Here is a 19,083-nt window from a genome sequence, read left to right as displayed (position 1 = left end):
TTTCACAATGACTTTACTTTTATGAAAGCTATGATGGTTGTTCTGTTTATGACAGCCATATAAAGTTTCTCCTTAAAATAAATATATTTAATTTAAAAAATAAATAAAAATAGAAATTAAAAAACCAGGGAAAGAATAACATAAAAATATTTTATATATTTCACTAGTGTTACATCTTATGTCAAATGACAGAGTAGCCTGGGATTTTTTTTTTTTTTTTTTTTTTTTAGCCTGGGATTTTTATATATGAAAATTAGTTTGAACTTAGTCATTTGTCAAAAATAACCAAAGTTCATTAGTTTGTAATATAATTTAATCTTCAACATTTTACAGGGATTTACAGATTAAAAATTATTAGTATTTTAAAATGTAAGCTCTATGTATCTGTAATGTAATATATGTATCTAAATATATCTATATTATATGGTGTATATCTATATATGCATCTATTTCTATACATGGTATATATATCTATAGATATATATCAAAATTAAATAATTTTCATTATCTTAAGAATATATTTTATATATTAAATACATACCACTTGAAGCTGCTAGGACATCTTTACAAAGCATTAGCCAATGGGAAAGTTTTTCTACAGCCAGTGATGACAGCATATGTCCCAAAGTATCATGAATATCAGAACATAATTTTCTATCAGTCTCCCGGTCTAGCATTCCAAAAAGAAGTCCCTCAAGACCAGTTTCTGTTATATTAACACCCTGGTGCCGGCAATGGACATCACTTCGAGAACTAGCTCCAGTTGCAAAAGGACTGACATCTGAAAAACAGTTTTTACAAATGAACTTGTAAAGGATTTTATCGTATACTACAGGTAACAATTATGTTAAAGACCATGATTTACATGTAAATTCACAATAACAACAAAAACAGCTAGCTATATACACAATTTAACTATGGTGTCCAATTTACCTATCTTTAGAATTAGAATTTTATCTGACAATAAAGGTAAAAACTCTGATCTTTAAGACTGTTTATTCTGTGGTATTTTAAACAAATCTCCAGGGAATGCTCATTAAATATATATTTGATTTTAACAACAAAAAGTGTGGGAAAGAGACATTTTTAAATAGATTTAATAGTCTGAAAAAATTATTGCTATATATGTTGGGTGAACGAATTGAAACTTATTTAGTCTTCTAGTTCAGACTTTACAAATCTATAAAGCTAGAACACAAATTATAAATAGATTATATCCTAAAAGTTTATTTAAAAATTGGGAAAGGGGCTTCTCTGGTGGCGCAGTGGTTGGGGGTCCGCCTGCCGATGCAGGGGATGCGGGTTCGTGCCCCGGTCCGGGAGGATCCCGCGTGCCGCGGAGCGGCTGGGCCCGTGAGCCATGGCCGCTGAGCCTGCGCGTCCGGAGCCTGTGCTCCGCAGCGGGAGAGGCCACGGCAGTGAGAGGCCCGCGTACCTCAAAAAAAAAAAAAAAATTGGGAAAATCCTGCCCAATCAAAAGTTGTTATGAAATAGTACTTAAATTTCTTGCTTTATCTGAAACTCTTTTTATTCTTATAAACAGTAGGAGTAGAACAACTGGCAGCCTTTAAGAATGAATACTATTAGGCTCCCCGAAGTCCAAAGCCCTCTGAACCTTGAAGAGAGTGATAAAGAGGGATGAGGGCTGAAAAGTGGCTTTTTAAAATTGAGTCACTCCAAAGACAGAATAAGGGGAGGTTTGCAGAAAATAGCCACAGTGAGGGGAATTCAAAGACAGTAGGAAAGGAAAGGTTCCAAGGAGGGAATATTACGGACAGATTAGGCACAGAGGCCTATTTTTCACTTAGCAGTATACAGTGAATATTTTCCCGTATCAAGAATTTTACTTCCATGACGTGAATAGAAGAAAAATGCTATCTTATGATTGTATTAACTTGCAACTATTCAATCACTAGAGGTTAAAAGTCTTCATATGTTGATATTTCTCCTTTGATAAAACACCTCTTTTGTGTGCTCTCATGATTTTTACAGATGCATAAGAGTTACCATAGCAGATCCGAGACTACCCTATTAAGGCCTGATATTACGGGAACTGGGTTTCAGGAAGGTTCCCATCATTTCCTGATAAAAGTGGCTTACTGTGCCTAAATCATCTGTACCAACAATATAGTTTATGCTGAACATCTGCTTTCCTTCTGAGAGTCTGAACTTTTGGTATGTGCCAGGCAGACCACGCCTATTTGACCAGTCCCCAATAAAAATCTTGGGCACTGAGTATCTAGCAAGATTCGCTAGCAGACAACATTTCACATGTGTTGTCACAACTCCTTGCTGTGTGACTCCATGGGGAGTGGACTCTTGGAAGCTTGTGCCTGGTTTCCTCTAGACTTCACTCCATTTATCCTCTCCCTTTGCCGATTTTGCCTTGTATCCTTTTGCTGTAATAAATCACAGCCATAAGCGTGACTATATGCTGAGTCCTAGCAAATCATCAAACCTGGAGGGTGGTCTTAGGCCCCCGGCACACTAATTTGTAAAAGCTTTAAAAATATTAAAATATAAATGCGCACATTTAATACAATAAGCATATTTTGAAACTATCTTTCCCTCTCTTAGTTTGTCTCTTTCAATTTTGATTATGGTGACTGACATCTAGAAGTTTTGAAATTTTACATGTATTCAGGAGAATTCTGTAACTATTTTTGGTGCTGTTTTCTCTCCAAAAAGCAGTGATGTTTACTGTTAGACTTTTATAATAAACTTCTTTTACATTCTACAGTACAGTATGCTTGTTAATAGAGCTCTTATTACACTATGCTAAAACTGAAGTTATTTTGGTATGTTGCTTCTTAGTATCCAAGCAACTTCTATGCATTAGGAAGCTCTTGTAAGTAAAACTTTTCTCTCACAATAGGGGAAATCTCTGTCAAGCTCTGAAAAAGTTCCCAAACCACCTATCCCTAGAAACAGAAGACCAGCTACAAATTCAAGCTATACTTAAAACTCTCCCCAAAGCAAAAAGAACTGAAGAAAGCGAAGATCCACCTTTCGTTACCCAAACATCTACTGACATTTCACAGTTTTACTGGTTACTTTGGTCTTACCTTCTTCAGGGAAAAGTTACATCACAAAAGGTTAACTACTGTCAAAGACTGGAAGCTTTCAGGTAACCCTAAAATAGATAATTTCTCTTTTCAGAAGCCTACTAATGATACAAGGCAATATCCTTAGTCATCCCTTATACAGCTAAAACATTCTCAAGGGATGGCGGAAGTGTCCTGATACTAAATGCTACAAAAAATTTTTTTCAGCTATGAAATTTTAAAAAAGGTAAAAATGTAAAGTTACCAAGAAAACTACATGGGAATTTTAAAAATGATAACAGTTTTATTTTACCTAAAAGAATAAGAAAATTGACCATATTTCAATGCAAAAATGTTATTTAATAAGTAATACTCATTTGAAATGTTAAAATACTTAAACAAAAAGAATATTGACCAATAATATAACTTACTAGCACCACTGCTCTCTTTGTCCCCTGCATTTTTTGCTAGGCTCATGGCATATTCGCATACTTCAGCTGCTTCTCTTTGGGCAAGCTGCCGGAGACATGCCACAGCTGCTCGTCGAAGTAACAAATGGGAACTACATAAGTGAACCTGTAAACCACAACAGTTTTAGACTTTTCTTAAAAAAAGCTGTAATCTCACTTGCCTAATGAATATATATGAACACCTTACTTGTGAAGAGGCTCTTCATTTAACCACCTCAGTTGTTTAAGATATAGCCAAATAATGGCCTTTTCAATAAATAGTAATACCAATAAAATGTATAAAGAATATTTAGTAGCCTATAAAATAACGGCCCCAAGACTTGGGCACTAAAGATCACAAAATATACTTAGATTAAGATCCAGAAAGATCTTTTGCACATCTTATTTTACACATGGTCGTACTAAATTCTGTCAACGAAATTTTTTAAGTGCACAGAGATTAACTGTAGTGAATGAACAGTTAGGGGGCAGAACACACAGTAAGAATTGAAAGCAAAGCGGGGTGTATAGTAAAATAAAAAACCAAAATCAAGCAAACATAAATATCTGAAAAGAACTGCAAAATGGATCCTTTCGGTATAGCATTTTTTTTAATCTCACAAGTTCGTGAAAGAATCAATATAGTACACTCTAATACATGAAGTAAAGTATAAGAGGCAGTACTGCATAATAATTAAGAGCTCAGGCTCCAGGTGCCAGACTGGATTTGAATCTTGGCTCTGCACTTACTCCTGTGTGATTAGACAAGTTAGATAAGTTACTTAACCTCTCTGTGCCTTGTTTGCCCATATGTGAAATGGGGATAGTAATTCTTCACAGGAATATAGTGAAAATAAAATAAGTTAAAATAAGTATTTTACTTAGAACAGTGGATGACACATGGTAATTGCTCAATAAATGTTAGCTATTATCACTATTACTATAAATCTGACTCATTGAGAAAATATTATGTTCCATATGCTGCTTTTTAAGCAAGGAAGTAGGTAACATATTTTAGAAAGAATCTCATCCAGAAATGATGGGGGGGGAAATAAAATAATAAATAAGTGATGTAGAATACATAACTCCTTCACAATGCTAGATAATATATTTTATCCTCTTAATATAGCATTTGTAACTTATTTTTGTGTAAAACTCACAGCCTATGAAATTATGCCAAGTATTAAAAAAAGAAAATATAACTGAGGAGAGAAAACCTGACAGATCAGATTTTTTTCAACAGAATATATTTTTTTCACGTCTCTTCCTGAAAATAAAGACGTTTTGGAACTGGCAAATATCTTATAATTAGAAAAGTTAAGCATGATCATATGAGATGGGAAGAACAAGTATCTCAGAGTTTCTGCCTTTTTATCTGTACAATGGGGACAATGTCCACCTTACCTCTATCTTACACAACTGTGGTAAGACCAAAGCATTAAATATATATGAAGCAGAACACCATAAATTTAATTACATAAATTTAATTACAACTAAATAGAATTATAGCTAAGAAAATACATTCAAGAAATGCTGACTAGCAGAATCAAAGTGAAAGAAATAAAACATTTTAAGGTTTACAAAGTGTTTTCAAAAACTCAATTTCAATGATTCTGAGGTGTACTCTCCCACCCCATTTTAACATCTCTGATATTAGAGATGCAAATTATCATTAATGGTGTCTTGCAGCCACAGTAAACCAGGTAACAACAAAGTTGTATTTGTTTGAAAACTTTCCCTTGACACTTCCTGGTAAAATCCACAAAATGTCAGGAATAAACCATATTAAATTTGATAAAAATATATGACTTCGTGCAGACTTCCTAGCTGCTTAGATATAATCACAATCTACTGTGACATCCATCAGTATAGCTTGGTTTAGCTTTGCTCTTGAATTTTATATAAATGGAACCATGAAGTCTGTTCTCTTCTGTGTCTGGTTTCTTTTTAGCAGTATGTCTGTGAAATTCATCCATGTGATTCCATGTAACAGTTCATTCATTTTTATTGTTGTGTAATATTTTATTGAAGAATTATATCACTATTTATCCACTCTGCTGATTGGTGGACACTTAGGTTGTTTCTGGGTTTTGGCTAGTATGAATAACCAAGCAATGAACATTCCTGTACGTGTTTTTTGCACCCATGTGCATGCATTTCTGTCAGGTATTTAGAGTGGAGTTGCTGGGTTATACTGTATGCACACTTTCAACTTTTTGTAGATTATGCCTCATTGTTTTCCGAAGAAGCTGGGTTTTTTTCTTACATTCCACAAACCTTAGGAATTTGTGTGCTGCTTGCTCCTACATTAAGACCTCTACCTTCCTATAAAAAGCTCTGTTATTTAAACTTTGTTACCTTGCTATCCTATCCCTTCTGTGCCTGCCATATACTTATATTATGGTCAACTGGATATCCCTGCTCTGTCACTGACGACATGGGCATTCAGCTCAAGTCTTCCTCTCACTGACATCTCCTATAATTTTCCCAGATGACGTAAATGCCATGTGTGGAATAAATGTGCACAGGAGAATGACTGGTCACATGGTATAAAAAGCACCCACTTGCCAGGAGGGAAATAACACTAATTCAGAGTGGTGGTTGTTCTTTCAAAAACACATTTTGAACAGTTCTATCATTAGATACATTTTAATACTTTTAGATCATTTAATCAAGATTACTATGGTGAAACTTACCTCTTAATACATTTGCTGAAAAAAATCATATTTCATTTGTGTTAGGTATTACACGTGGTATCACATGATACAGACATTTCTGGTGGCAATGACTGAGTAGAGACGAACATGAAATTGATAAAAATCATCACTGATTTCACTAATTTGGATGAATCCATGTGTGGACTGATTTTTAGAGAATGTCAAAGATTTGGTAATGAATACAGCTCGAAGGGCATTTGGCAATGTGCAAACAAGTTAGCCACTTGAGTGGCCCCTCTGTCTCATCTTTATCTGCCATGCCATCTCCTTCCCACCAGTTTTTTGGAAGAGGTTCAGGAAAGTACTCCAACATGCCTTGTAATAAAACCCTTGATGTGCTACGGAAATCATTTTGGAAACATTATCTGCATTAACACATAGGAAACTCATTGTGTTCCCTACGGCTTACTGATAACCTCCACTGAGATAAAGAAATTCATGTTATTACTTGACCAGATCCTCTTAAATGTGTTCCATCTCATAAGGTCAACTTTCACAGAATAATTACATTTAAGGAGGAAAAAAATGGAGAGAGGAAGCAGACAATTTGAGGAGTGTGTGTCTGCATCTTCATCACATTTATCAGTTGCCTATTAGAGCTGTATCATGTAACAAGTCCACCTTGCTCAAGAGATGCCATCTGTGCCCTCAGAACTTGGCATTAGGCCATGGCTTTTGGCAGGATGGTACATATCTTGTTGCAGAATGCAATCTAGTGTATACTATTAGTTGACTATTTTCTTTGTGGATATTCTCTGTAAACATTTCATGTGCATCTGGTTTCCACCCTGCAGCACACCTTGACGGTCTGGGACTGATTCAGTTCCCTCTGGTCTACGGTGAAAAGGAGCAAATCTTGTTGAGTAAAGCTAAATATACCACACCAGATCTAATGGCTAAGATCTTGGCCTTTCAGTTCCTTCACCTCCTCCTGGATAACCTTCTCTTCCCTTTCCTCAACAATATTCTCCCACAGTTACCTCTATGGTGCCCTTCTTGCTCCTCTTGTCTTTACCTTCCTCCCTCACCCAAATGAGATTCTATAACCCATCATTTCAGCACTGTCTTGTTAATATCCTTCCCTCCCCCATCCTGCTGTCATTTAAGTGAATCTGCTTGGCCAAAGTCCAACTATGAATGTATCAGCATACCTGCTCAAGATGTTTACAGCTGTTGGAGAAAAATCTCACAACTAGATGTTTACAGCTGTTGGAGAAAAATCTCACAACTAGATGCACTGGTACCATCATAAATCACACGACGGAGCTGAAGAGGGTCACTAACCTCTACTGAACCCTCGGAACTATCACAGAATCTTTTATTTCTGCAGTTACTTCAATCTCCCACATCCCATTCTCCTCAAACTTCTGATCCTCCTCTTTGCTCCCTCATTCACAGAACTTGATCTTCCCTATTACTTGATTAAGAAAGTACCAGTCATTATATAATAACTCCCTCAACTTCCAGTCACCAAATCCAAAACCCACCTGTGTCTACACTCATCCTCTCCATGCCTACACTCATCCTCTCCTCCTTTCTTCATTTTGCACTGGAAGAGATACCCCCCTACTTGTGTCCTGAAAACTATGCCACTGGAAACCTTGGAGGAGTAACTATTCCCTCTCTGTCCTACACCTTTAACTCTCCCACCCTACTGGCTCCATCTTGTCAACATATAAACACGCTCACTCTTCTCACTGCTGTAGAAGTAAAAGCATCTCTTTTGACGCCATCACCCACTTGACCTATTGTCTATCCTCTGTCCTCTCCTTTACAGTCAAACTTCTGGAAAGAAGTTCCTGTTCACATTCCATATGTAACCCGGTATATTTGGGCTTCCGTTTGTACCACTCTACCAGATGAGCTCTTGCTAAGGACACCATGTGACAAGAGTCAAAGGACACACTGTAGCTGTCATCTCATTTGATCTCTTGACAATATTTGATATGGCTGACCACTCTGCTACTCCACCTGGCATCTGTGAACACCACAACCTCTATTTTCCTTTGTAACTCTCTGACTGCTCTTTCATGTTTTTTGCTGACTCTTTTTCCTTTACTAAATTTTATATACTGGGTTCCTCATTCAGCACTCTCTCCCTGGCGATCTCATCTACTCCTATGTCTTTACCATTTAAATGCTCATGCCTCCCAAGTGAACCTCTCCAACCAGACTTCTCTTTTCCGAGCTCCAGGTCCACGTAACTATTCAAATGTCTAAAACTGAATTAATGATATCCACTCTTTCAGACCTTCTCCTATTCGAGTGTTGCCAATCTCAGGAAGTTATATTACTTTGCTCAAGTCAGAAACCTGGGTCACATCCTTCCTCCATCCCCTAATTAATCAACAAATTCTATCAATCCTTTTTCCTAAATATCACTCAAATCCATCTATTTTTCCCCATTCCCATTGCTACTAACTTGGAAAAGTCATTTTCCTCTCCATCCCTAGACCACCATAATTCCTACCCTGTAGAGTCCATTCGCCACTATGCAGCAAGAATGAAATGTAAAAAGTGCAAATCTGATCATGTTACTCCCCTGTGGAACTCCTTCTACTGGTTCCCAATCACTTGCAGAATAAAGTCCAAAGTTTTAACATATCTAGAAAGTCTGCAAGATGTGTCACCTGGCTAATTGTCCAGCTTCATCTTGTGACCCTATGACCCAGCTCCCCCTCTTCTCTCTTAGCCTTAACCACACTGACTAAAACGTTCCTAAAATGCATCCCCTCCTTCTCATCTCAGGGCCTTTCACATATTTTTCCCTCTGCCTAAAAATAAGTGCTGTTACTCTAACGTCACGCTTTTCCCAAAACTAACTCCTATTTATCCTACCTACAGTTCACACCTTACATATCATTTTTTCAGGGAAATCTTTTCTGAATGCCTGGGTTATGATAGGCTCCCCTGTTATATGCTCTCCTGTAGCCTCTTCTAGCACTTATTTGTAAATAATCATTGTTGACCATATTCCCTTTAAACTATAAACTCCATTATGACAGAGGCGTCATCTTGTCTCATCCACAAATGTATCCCTAGTACTTTGCACAGTTCCTGACATATAGCAACCTCTCAATAAATATTTGTTCAGTGAATCAATTAACAACTGTGATGATAGTAACAGATCCTCAGAAGTTAACAAGCAAACTTTAGGAAAAAGAATTCTGAGTGGGAAAGACTGAAAATATGATACATTCTTAGCCAAGAAATGAACAGTTCATTAAAATATTTCTTAAAGGGTAAAAAAGAAAATCAGTGAATAAAATGAATAGTCATAAAGTGACTACTAAGCTGAAACTCTAGAATGGATAGCCCAGGAAACATGTTTTTTTGTTTTGGCCTAGTCTGATCTTTTGGGAAACAAATTTGGGGCTCCCTAATTAAATCAATGAATGAAATAGCTTCATACTTACACAAAGGCTAGGAACGAGACTAGACAGATTGACATGTCGTGGTGCAAACATGTGAAGCTGCTGAAGGCAAGATATGGCAGCTGCCTGCACGAGAGAATCTGAATGGTCCTGGGTTATTGCACAACCCACCAAACAAGAAGAACGGATTGTGGATATTGTTGCTCCATTCCCTGGAAGCAAAGTCAAAGAGAACATGAAGTACAATGATTTTATTAGTAACACCAAAAATGTCCCTAGAAAATAATTATCTTCTAAATAACCCCTCTTTCTAAACAAACAAACAAAAAAGTACACCTGAAATTAATACAACACTGTAAATCAACTGTACTTCAATTAAAAAAAAAAGCATAACTGTTGAATTAATATTAACTAGTATGTTTGCTCTATGGTTAGGTTTGGTACTGCAATTGTTAAACCAATAATCACTATAAGAAATGCCCTTACTTTTTTTCCCCTTACATTTTGACAGCTTACATTTTATCAAGCAAATAAAATCCTACAGAACAGGAGTCAGCAAACTTTTCTTTAAAGGGCCAAAAGTAAATATTTTTTACTGTGCTAGCCAAGAGGCAAAATCCACACTACTCTATTATGTAAGTGCCTATATAACCATTTAAAAATGTTAAAACCATTCTTACCTCATAGGCTGTTTAAAAAAAAAAAAAAAGGACCAAAAAACCAGGCATCTGAGCAGATTCGGCCCATGGGCCATAGTTAATTTGCCTATCCTGCCTATCCCCTGTTATAAGAAAGTCATCCCAGAAATTCCTTTCCTTGAAAGCCAACCTCAAAAAAAGAAAACTTTATTCTATTCTATTCTATTCTATTCTTTTGGCCACGCTGCACGGCTTGCGGGATCTTAGTTCCCCGACCAGGGATCCAACCCGGGCCCCTAGCAATGAGAGCTAAGAGTCCTAACAACCTCTGGACCACCAGGGAATTCCCCAGGAAGTCACTTTTTAAAGGATGTAATGTACAGCATAGGGAATACAGTGAATAATATAATAACTTTACACAATGACAGATGGTTATTAGACGTAATGTGGTGATCAATTCATAATACATATAAATGTCAGTTGTACACCTGAAATGAATATAATATTGCATGTCAACTATACTTCATCAAAATAAAAAAAGGAGTTACTTTTAAGATAAATAAATATTTCTGATTACTATTCAGACTGTTTTGAAAACAAAAATTCTGCAAAATCCATACAAATGATTTCAAAACACAACTGCTTATGAATGATGATAATGTGTCTCTCTTAGATTTAGCTAGCTTTACATTTATCCCCTGATAAACTATATTCTCTTTTAAACCCATCATTGTTGTATTTGATTCTCTGTTCAAACAATAATACCACATCTATTATATAATAACGATAAATCCTATTTTCCTAACAAGATTAATGGCTCATCTCTGAATAAAGTTTTACTTCTTAAAAAAAAAATTAATGGCAATTTTTACAAAGGTAGGAAAAATAAATTGCAGTATTATATACTGTCTAGATTAAAATGTCTTAATTGCCAAATATAAGTGATTTAAAATTTTTACCAATGCAAAATAATTTTATATACAACAGAGACCAAACAAGGAAATCATAGACTCATGCAAGAGTCACATTCTAGTCTGAAATACACACTGCCTCATCAGAAAGTACTTGGTAAACACCTACACTTAATCAAAGGCACATATTTATACTCTCTACATCCTTGTGATATTCACTGAAAGAAAGAACTATCAACTTTTCTCAGAGGACACTGAGTCCAAGATAGAGAAATGTCTAAATCACATTTTTTGAATTCCTACCATTCATCCTTAAGATCTTTTCTTTTTTCACTTCCGTCTTTTTTTTTTTAACATCTGTCCGAATGGAGGCAACATATAGCATAGTGATTAAGAATACAGGCAAAGGAAATTTATCTGAGCTTCACCTCTGATTCCAACTACTCATTGGCTATACACACACACACACACACACACACACATATATATATATATATATATATAAAACCTTGGACCTCTCTCAGCCTCAGTATTTCATCTGTAAAACAGAGAGATATACCTTTATCAGGACTGCTGTCACAATTAAGTGAGGTAATATAAATAAAAAGCTTGATCCATTGAAAGATTTAATAAATGGTAGGGGAAAAAAAGGAATGCTCTGAAAGTGGCTTATATATTTTGCATAAATTCACAGTAATTTTCTTACCTGAGTGTTTAATTTAACCATTAGTAGAATTATTTCAGTGGAAGTGCATGGTAAGAATATGTGCCTTAGGATCACAAATCTGCTACTCCTTAGCTGAGTAACTTATCTTCTCTGAGCTTACTTCCTCAGAGAAAAACTAGATAATATTATCATCCATAGAGTTAAAAAAAAAAGTGAAGCTAAAGTCCATGAAGACAATTGTATGGCACTCCAGGCCAAAGGAACTCCACTTTTATCTTTGACTTCAAGGGGCTCCAGGTAACATTTCACTTAGATGTTTTCTCTGCTCATAACTTCAAATCACCTTCACATCACAGGTTTGTTGCAGGGATTAAATAAAATAGCACATGTAAAAAGCAGAGTTCCAGGTGTTCAGTAAATTGCAAGCATTCAATACATAGTAATTATTATTATTGTTACAAGATTTCTTTAGGCAACGTTATGGTGACATTCAGGAAGTTGAAAGACAGTAATTATCTATCTAGTCCCTTTACTTTAAGATGAATTTACTCACCTTGTAGTTCAGGGCCAACAGTAGTTATTATAGCACCCAAACATCTACCCAAACACTGATGAACTTCTGTATGGGAGGGTGGAACTGTCAACAGCAAGGTAAGAACTAGAGATAATGTTGGCTCCACATATCCACGATACATTGGGCCACTGGAATCCACTATCAGAGCAAGTGAATGAAGGGACCAAGTCTGGAATAAAATATGATTTTATTTTATTGTAAGTAATAGAGTATACTGAATTGATATTTAACTTAAATTTTCATAAACACCAACATCGTACTTTTTTTTGTCAACATCGTAGTTTTTAATCAATAATCTAGAAATATATTCCTTAAGAAATAAAAGCTAGCACATAAGCTACCAGTAGCTAATAACCAAAGTCACTGATGTACAAATGCTATGTTTACAGTTTCTCTGTAGTGTGGCTTTGAGTGTCAGAAAAATAGTTTTGTTGATGAACTCATTTTTCTGTTATAATGTACATGTATTTCATACTTCCAAAAAACAATGACTGATATAATAAGTGTTTGATTTAGTGGTTGCTGTGGACATCAAATGTATCTTTATTGCCTGTATTGTTGGAGTTTTACTAAGAAACTAGTCTGAAATAAAACAATCTGAAATAAAACAATGTTCTGCACTCAGATCTATTTCTCGAGCAATGACATTCACAAAACAGTTCCTCAAGTGCATCAAACCATTTCAGGCCCAAATTTTTGTTTACTAAGCACAAATAATCTTAGTGGCTAATAGTATTTGCAAAACTAACCCAGAGCAATGTACTGTAATCAGCACAGGCTTAAGAAAACGCAAAGTCCTTTAAGCTGCCCACATCCACCTGTTAAAGAACGAACCTTTTATTTTTGCTGTTGGCAGCCCCAAAGGAGAGCTGCACTACTGGGCTGAGGACAGAGAGGTCTCAACAGAGAAGCTACCCAACTTACCACCATGGCAGAAAAAAAATCCATACCTTAATTTCTATTACCTATCAATCTACTCCAATCCTAGGGAATTTAGCAACCTGAGTTGGACAATTATGTGTAGAAACCACACCTACTGACAAAAGTAATAGGGATATAACAGCTTGAGGGAGGAAAACCAGAATACACATCCTGGAGAAGAAAAATTAATGGAAGAAACAAAAGAAAGTATTTTAATAAAACTATCATAAGGATTTTTAAGACAAATAATTAAAGCACAAAGGAGATTCTAGAAGTGTTTTTAAAAAACAAACACACACCCAGTATTTATATTAAATTGTTCAGTAGAAAACTGGAAAAAAAAAGAATTATTGTTAAATACCAAAATCATTATCTTGAAGTTCAAATGGAAGATTATCCTGTAACCCACAGTGAAAATACAAAAAAATTAAAATAATGAGGATAAAGACAAGAGACTCAATATATAAATAAGTACCAGAAAGAGAAAAAGAAAAGATAAACTTATATAGAACTTATGAAATTTCTAAGCTGCAAGGATAGAGAGAAAAATTCTTACACACTGTGAAACCAAAATATAAGGTTACAAACATACAGACATATTTCAGGTAAGTTTCTTAGCAATAAAAAGATGGGGAAAAAGATAGTTATGATGTCCATAAGCATCATTAATTCAGAAATTTATTACATAAACCAATGTCTTTTGGGCATGTGAAATATATCCATTGTGTAAAAGAAGAAAATGAATTCATCATTAAAGTTTTATATCTGAATATTCAAAGCCACACTGCAGAGAAACTTTAAATAGAGTAGTTGCACATCAGTTGTTTTGATTATTGGCTTATATGTTATCTTTTACTTCTTAAAGAACATATTTGAAAGTTTTTATAGATAGCTGATGAAAAACTGAGATGTTAATATCTATGGAAATTTAACTCAAAAAATTAAGCTGCTATTAGCCTCTTACACGCAACACAAAAAATAGTGAAACATTTATGAATAATGAAAAAAAGGACTGTGTGCCAGGAACAGTATACCCAACCCAAATATCATTCAAATTTGAAGACAGAATAAAGCCTTTTTTTTTTAGATATGCAAGGAATCAAAAAGCACACCAGTCAACGACCCTTTCTAAGATTATTATTGCTAAAGGAAGTTTTCCTATCAAGTAAAAATAAAATAAGAACAAAGATCTGAAGACAGGAGTTGAGGATACAAAAAAGAAAACATTATTGAAGACTAAATCTCTAGTAGTTACAACTAAATACATGTATACAATAATTTGACTGGAAAGTATAAATTTTGAGTTAGGATTCTTATAACAGAAGAGACTTTAGAAAAAACTGAAGAATGCTACCATACTATTCTTCTGCAGATGTGAGCTGAAACAGAAGCTCTGAGGAAATATAAGTGGTCCACGTTACAGTAAGATGTCATGTCATAGAAAAAGAATCATGTGAAGCAGTCACTTACAGGAGTGTAGTTTTAAGAAATTAAAGCAAGAGAGGGCTGAGAAAAAGGTGAAGACAAAGGAAAGAAAACTAGCACGTACTCGTTGACAGAAAAGAAGAAAGCAGCAACTTCTTAGGTAAAATAATTTCACAGTTGTGTTCTTTTCTTCCAGATTACTATGGAAACAGCATTAAGAAAAAAACACAAAAAACAGCATAGCACCTCTTTAGGAGCAACATTACTTCATTTTTGATTTTAGTCCTTTTGGGTCTTTTGTGCTTTACACAGCTGGAAACCTTTACCAAGAAGTCAAAGGCAAACTAAGACTGTAGACGAAGAAGTCTCTGGTGGATTTTGCATTCTTTTCTTATGGTGAAGGAACCCATTTATTAACAAACTAATGACAGGCAGTAATGGCAATCAAACTTGTCTATTCCAGCTTCTGAGTCCCAATATGAAGCTGGCGAGTTGAATGTTATTGGTTTCATATACTCGATATTTTTAGATGCATCACTGGGAAATGGCAAATCAAGGATATTTTCACACATGTGAAGTTCTTGCCTCTTATTGTAGTTAAACCTATTTTTGTATAAAATATTCAAGAAGAGAGAAAAAAGAAATTCAAGGAGTACACCTGAAGATTCAGCCAACACTGTACCTGGGTTAGGGTATTAGAGAAGAGAGAGAAGACTGCTATTAAAAGAAATTTGATCATCCAACAAATGTAAGGAAATACAAAGAAGAGGAAACATGTACAAAGGATGATAAATAATAAAAAGAAATCATGTTTCAAGGAATGTTGTGAATGGGTTAAACTCCCAGAATAAGAAAGACTTTAGGATTAGGTTCAGATACAAATTCCTTTTATACACTCATAAAGCAAAATGACAGAGAAAGACCCTAAGACATTTTTCCTAACAGCTCATCAGAATCAATACTATTTTTACAAATAATTTTCCTCAAAATAATATTTTAAAATTTCATAATAGGGCTTCCTTGGTGGTGCAGTGGTTAAGAATCCGCCTGCCAATGTAGGGGACATGGGTTTGAGCCCTGGTCCGGGAAGATCCACATGCCGCGGAGCAACTAAGCCCGTGCGCCACAACTACTGAAGCCTGCACACCGCAACTACTGAAGCCTGCGCACCCAGAGCCCATGCTCTGCAACAAGAGAAGCCACCTCAATGAGAAGCCCACACACCGCAACGAAGAGTAGCCCCTGCTCTCCACAACTAGAGAAAGCCCGCGTGCAGCAATGAAGACCCAACACAGCCAAAATCAATTAATTAATTAATTAATTTATCCAAAAAATTTCATAATAAACAAATCCATATTATACCTGGACTTCAGAGGATGTCCCATCCTGTGCTAGAGCCAATAAAATGCTGACGCTGGTCTTCAGATGTTGTCCTGAGCCGATACCACCAACATAACGATGCAAACAGCCCAGAGCCAAAGAATGGCCAGTTCTGGATACAACATCTCGAGCTGATTTCAATCTGGAAAAGAGTTATGCTTCAGGGATTGTTTTTTCTATTTCCCTATGGCAATAACAAGCTTATGAATCACACAATAAAAGGGATTTATTCTGGAAATCAGAAAAGATTACAATCTTTATTACTTCTTTCTCTACTCACTAACAAGAGTTAGAGATTTACTTTAAACTGGTTAAAGTCATACATTTCACTGAAGAAAGCCTACCTTTAGAGAAATATGAAAGAGGACCTACAACTTCACAGCTTTTAAGATTAATTATTCCTTGAAAAGACAAGAGCCATTTGAAATGTATTTTTTACCATTGGTGTTTTAAATAAAAGACAAATAAGACAAAAAGACTATGACTCATAATCACACACCAACATAGTCAGTTACTATTAGAAAACATTAAAATACCACTAAGAACAAAACTCCTAAAATAACAAAGGAGGCTAGAAAGCAACTTTGGATGCATTTTCAAAACTGTATTATAACTCTCAATAAGCCATCCATGATCAAACTTCTGTCACAAGCTCATAAAAATGAAATAAAGCCAAGATATGAAAAACCATCACCAAGACTCTGGCTGGTCAGTTTGCCTATGGCAAAGAAAGAAAAATTCTAAGTGCTGTCACGATGGAACAGACATTAAGAAATGTAGTAATGAAGGAAGTGAACTAAGTCCATCCTTAGCAGTATTTCTAATATACTATATCCTTGGATAAGTGATCTCTCTCTCTCTATGCCTCAGTTTCTCCATCTGTAAAATGAACATTATCATTACTCCTATATAGCAGTTGTTTTGAGGAATGAAAGAAGAATGAATGCAACCTGTGAATTCTAAAAAGCCTTATACAGATTAGAAAGATTGTTACTTTTCAGAGTTCATTTCAGTGAGCTAAAAAAAAGCTGAGCCAATTTTCTCAGTGACAGTCATCTATTCAATAAAGTAAGTAATCTAAGATACAAAAATATATCATATATATACTTTCCCAGGGGTCTCAGAGTGATTTTCAATTTGAATGGAAACTAATTTAACCAGTAATGGTTTTTATTTTTTTCTGAACTGGGTCTTAAGCAATTGAGTTACTCCCTATTAACTGAGAACGGTTTATAGGAATGATTCCAGTCTTAATGCTAAGATGGCATACGATTTTAACATGCAAAAACAGCTGACAGATCTGTATGTATAGGTGATTTGGCTTTTCATAGTTGGATACTATATCAGCAAGAGATAATGTTGATAAAAAAGTCTGATATAATGAAGTTGCAGGATATTGAAGCTTTTTCAAAATAGAACCAGATTTTGTCAAATCTAAGATACCACAGATTTTTCTTAATGTACCATTATTTTATATAACAGTATAAAAGAAAAAAATGCTGACAAATAATTATGACATTTCTTAGAGATTTTAGGACAAATCCCAATTTCAGATAACTTAAAATGTGAAAAAACAGATAACAAAATCTGTGTACTAATTAATTTCAGATCATAATAAATTATTTAGAAAAGCTAATGAAATTAAGCACTGAGAACACTTGCAAACCATTAACCAGACAGGTATGAATATGAATGAAATGTCCTTGTGTTTTACCAGAATAAGTATAAATACTCCTATAGGTATTAAAGCACTTATAAATTAAAACCACTTGTAACTAAAGAAAAATTAACCAGTCAAGAGTTTTCCAAAGAAATACACTCTTATTTTACCTACTATTAACAGAGCACAAACCATGAAACAGGTAGCTAAGACTGGTTCTAACTTTTAAAAATTCTTTAACAAAAGTTGATTTCAGGATTAATGAGAGACACTTGGAAAAGGTAAAGTTAATCTATTGCTAGAAAATAAGCAAAGTCATCCTGCAGAAGACTAAGTGCCTGGGAATGGTTTAGCTACATTCTGCCTGCTCACATTATCCTTAGTGAGTCAAACAATACACTGGGGCATCATCCTAAACCAGCCAAACTGCCACTGTGTGTGAAGACAAGGACAGCCATCCTCAGATACGCAAGAGTTCAGAAAATACTTCTTCCGAACCACTACTTCACAACCACTGCTTCTCCCAACCTCTCTCTTGTTAATAATTATGATATAGTTTGGTATAATTAATCCTCAAAATATACAATACTTAAGAATGATTAATTTGGGCTTCCCTGGTGGCGCAGTGGTTGAGAGTCCGCCTGCCGATGCAGGGGACGCGGGTTCGTGCGGTCCGGGGGGATCCCACATGCCGCGGAGCGGCTGGGCCCGTGAGCCATGGTCGCTGGGCCTGCGCGTCTGGAGCCTGTGCTCCGCAACAGGAGAGGCCACAACAGTGAGAGGCCCGCGTACCGCCAAAAAAAAAAAAAAAAAAAAAAAGAATGAGTAATTTACATAACTCAAGTGTTAATTCTTGACCACTCTTGATTTTCAACTGCTCTACTTCAAGTACTTGATTAACAATCAACAGTCACTAATAACTGCATTTATCATCTTAATCATACTTATTTGGATCTCTGAGATCACTCTTTTAAATTAATATTGCCAAGAAATTCTTAAAAGCTAATGCTAAATGTATCCCCTGTTTCAGGGATAATTTAAGAAATGATAAACTTGGTAGTAGTTAGAAAAAGAATGGCTTATCCCAAAAAGTGAAAATTAACAGAAAGAATAATGGCGGGGGGTGTGGGAGGGCAGAGATAAGAGAAAAGGACTACATATAACTGAGAGACATCGTCACTAACAATCCTCTTGATTCTGTTATGTAACATTCAAGAGCTGAAACAGAAACCTGCACCACACTGAAAGTATCTACCATGTGGAAAATATACAGTCCAGTTAATAATTACTGATAACTTAAAAGACATCTTTGTGTATGAGAGA

The 19,083-nt window shown here is 35.4% G+C and overlaps 1 protein-coding gene across 2 annotated transcripts in view; it reads right to left on the bottom strand.

Annotated features, from left to right (window-relative positions):
• Nucleotides 1-19,083, bottom strand: part of HEATR5B (HEAT repeat containing 5B) — an 87,150-nt gene that overhangs the window by 34,502 nt on the left and 33,565 nt on the right. For both annotated transcript variants that reach the window (XM_060026819.1, XM_060026820.1), the window contains 5 exons: nt 16,083-16,242; nt 12,354-12,543; nt 9,627-9,796; nt 3,476-3,620; nt 542-781 (listed from right to left, as the gene is read on the bottom strand). In XM_060026819.1, the coding sequence (XP_059882802.1) occupies nt 542-781; nt 3,476-3,620; nt 9,627-9,796; nt 12,354-12,543; nt 16,083-16,242 (905 nt within the window). The remainder of the gene's footprint in view (nt 1-541; nt 782-3,475; nt 3,621-9,626; nt 9,797-12,353; nt 12,544-16,082; nt 16,243-19,083) is intronic.

This window comes from Delphinus delphis, chromosome 12, assembly GCF_949987515.2.
Source record: "Delphinus delphis chromosome 12, mDelDel1.2, whole genome shotgun sequence".
In the NCBI taxonomy this organism is placed as follows: domain Eukaryota; kingdom Metazoa; phylum Chordata; class Mammalia; order Artiodactyla; family Delphinidae; genus Delphinus; species Delphinus delphis.
This window is presented reverse-complemented; position numbering and strand designations above follow the sequence as displayed.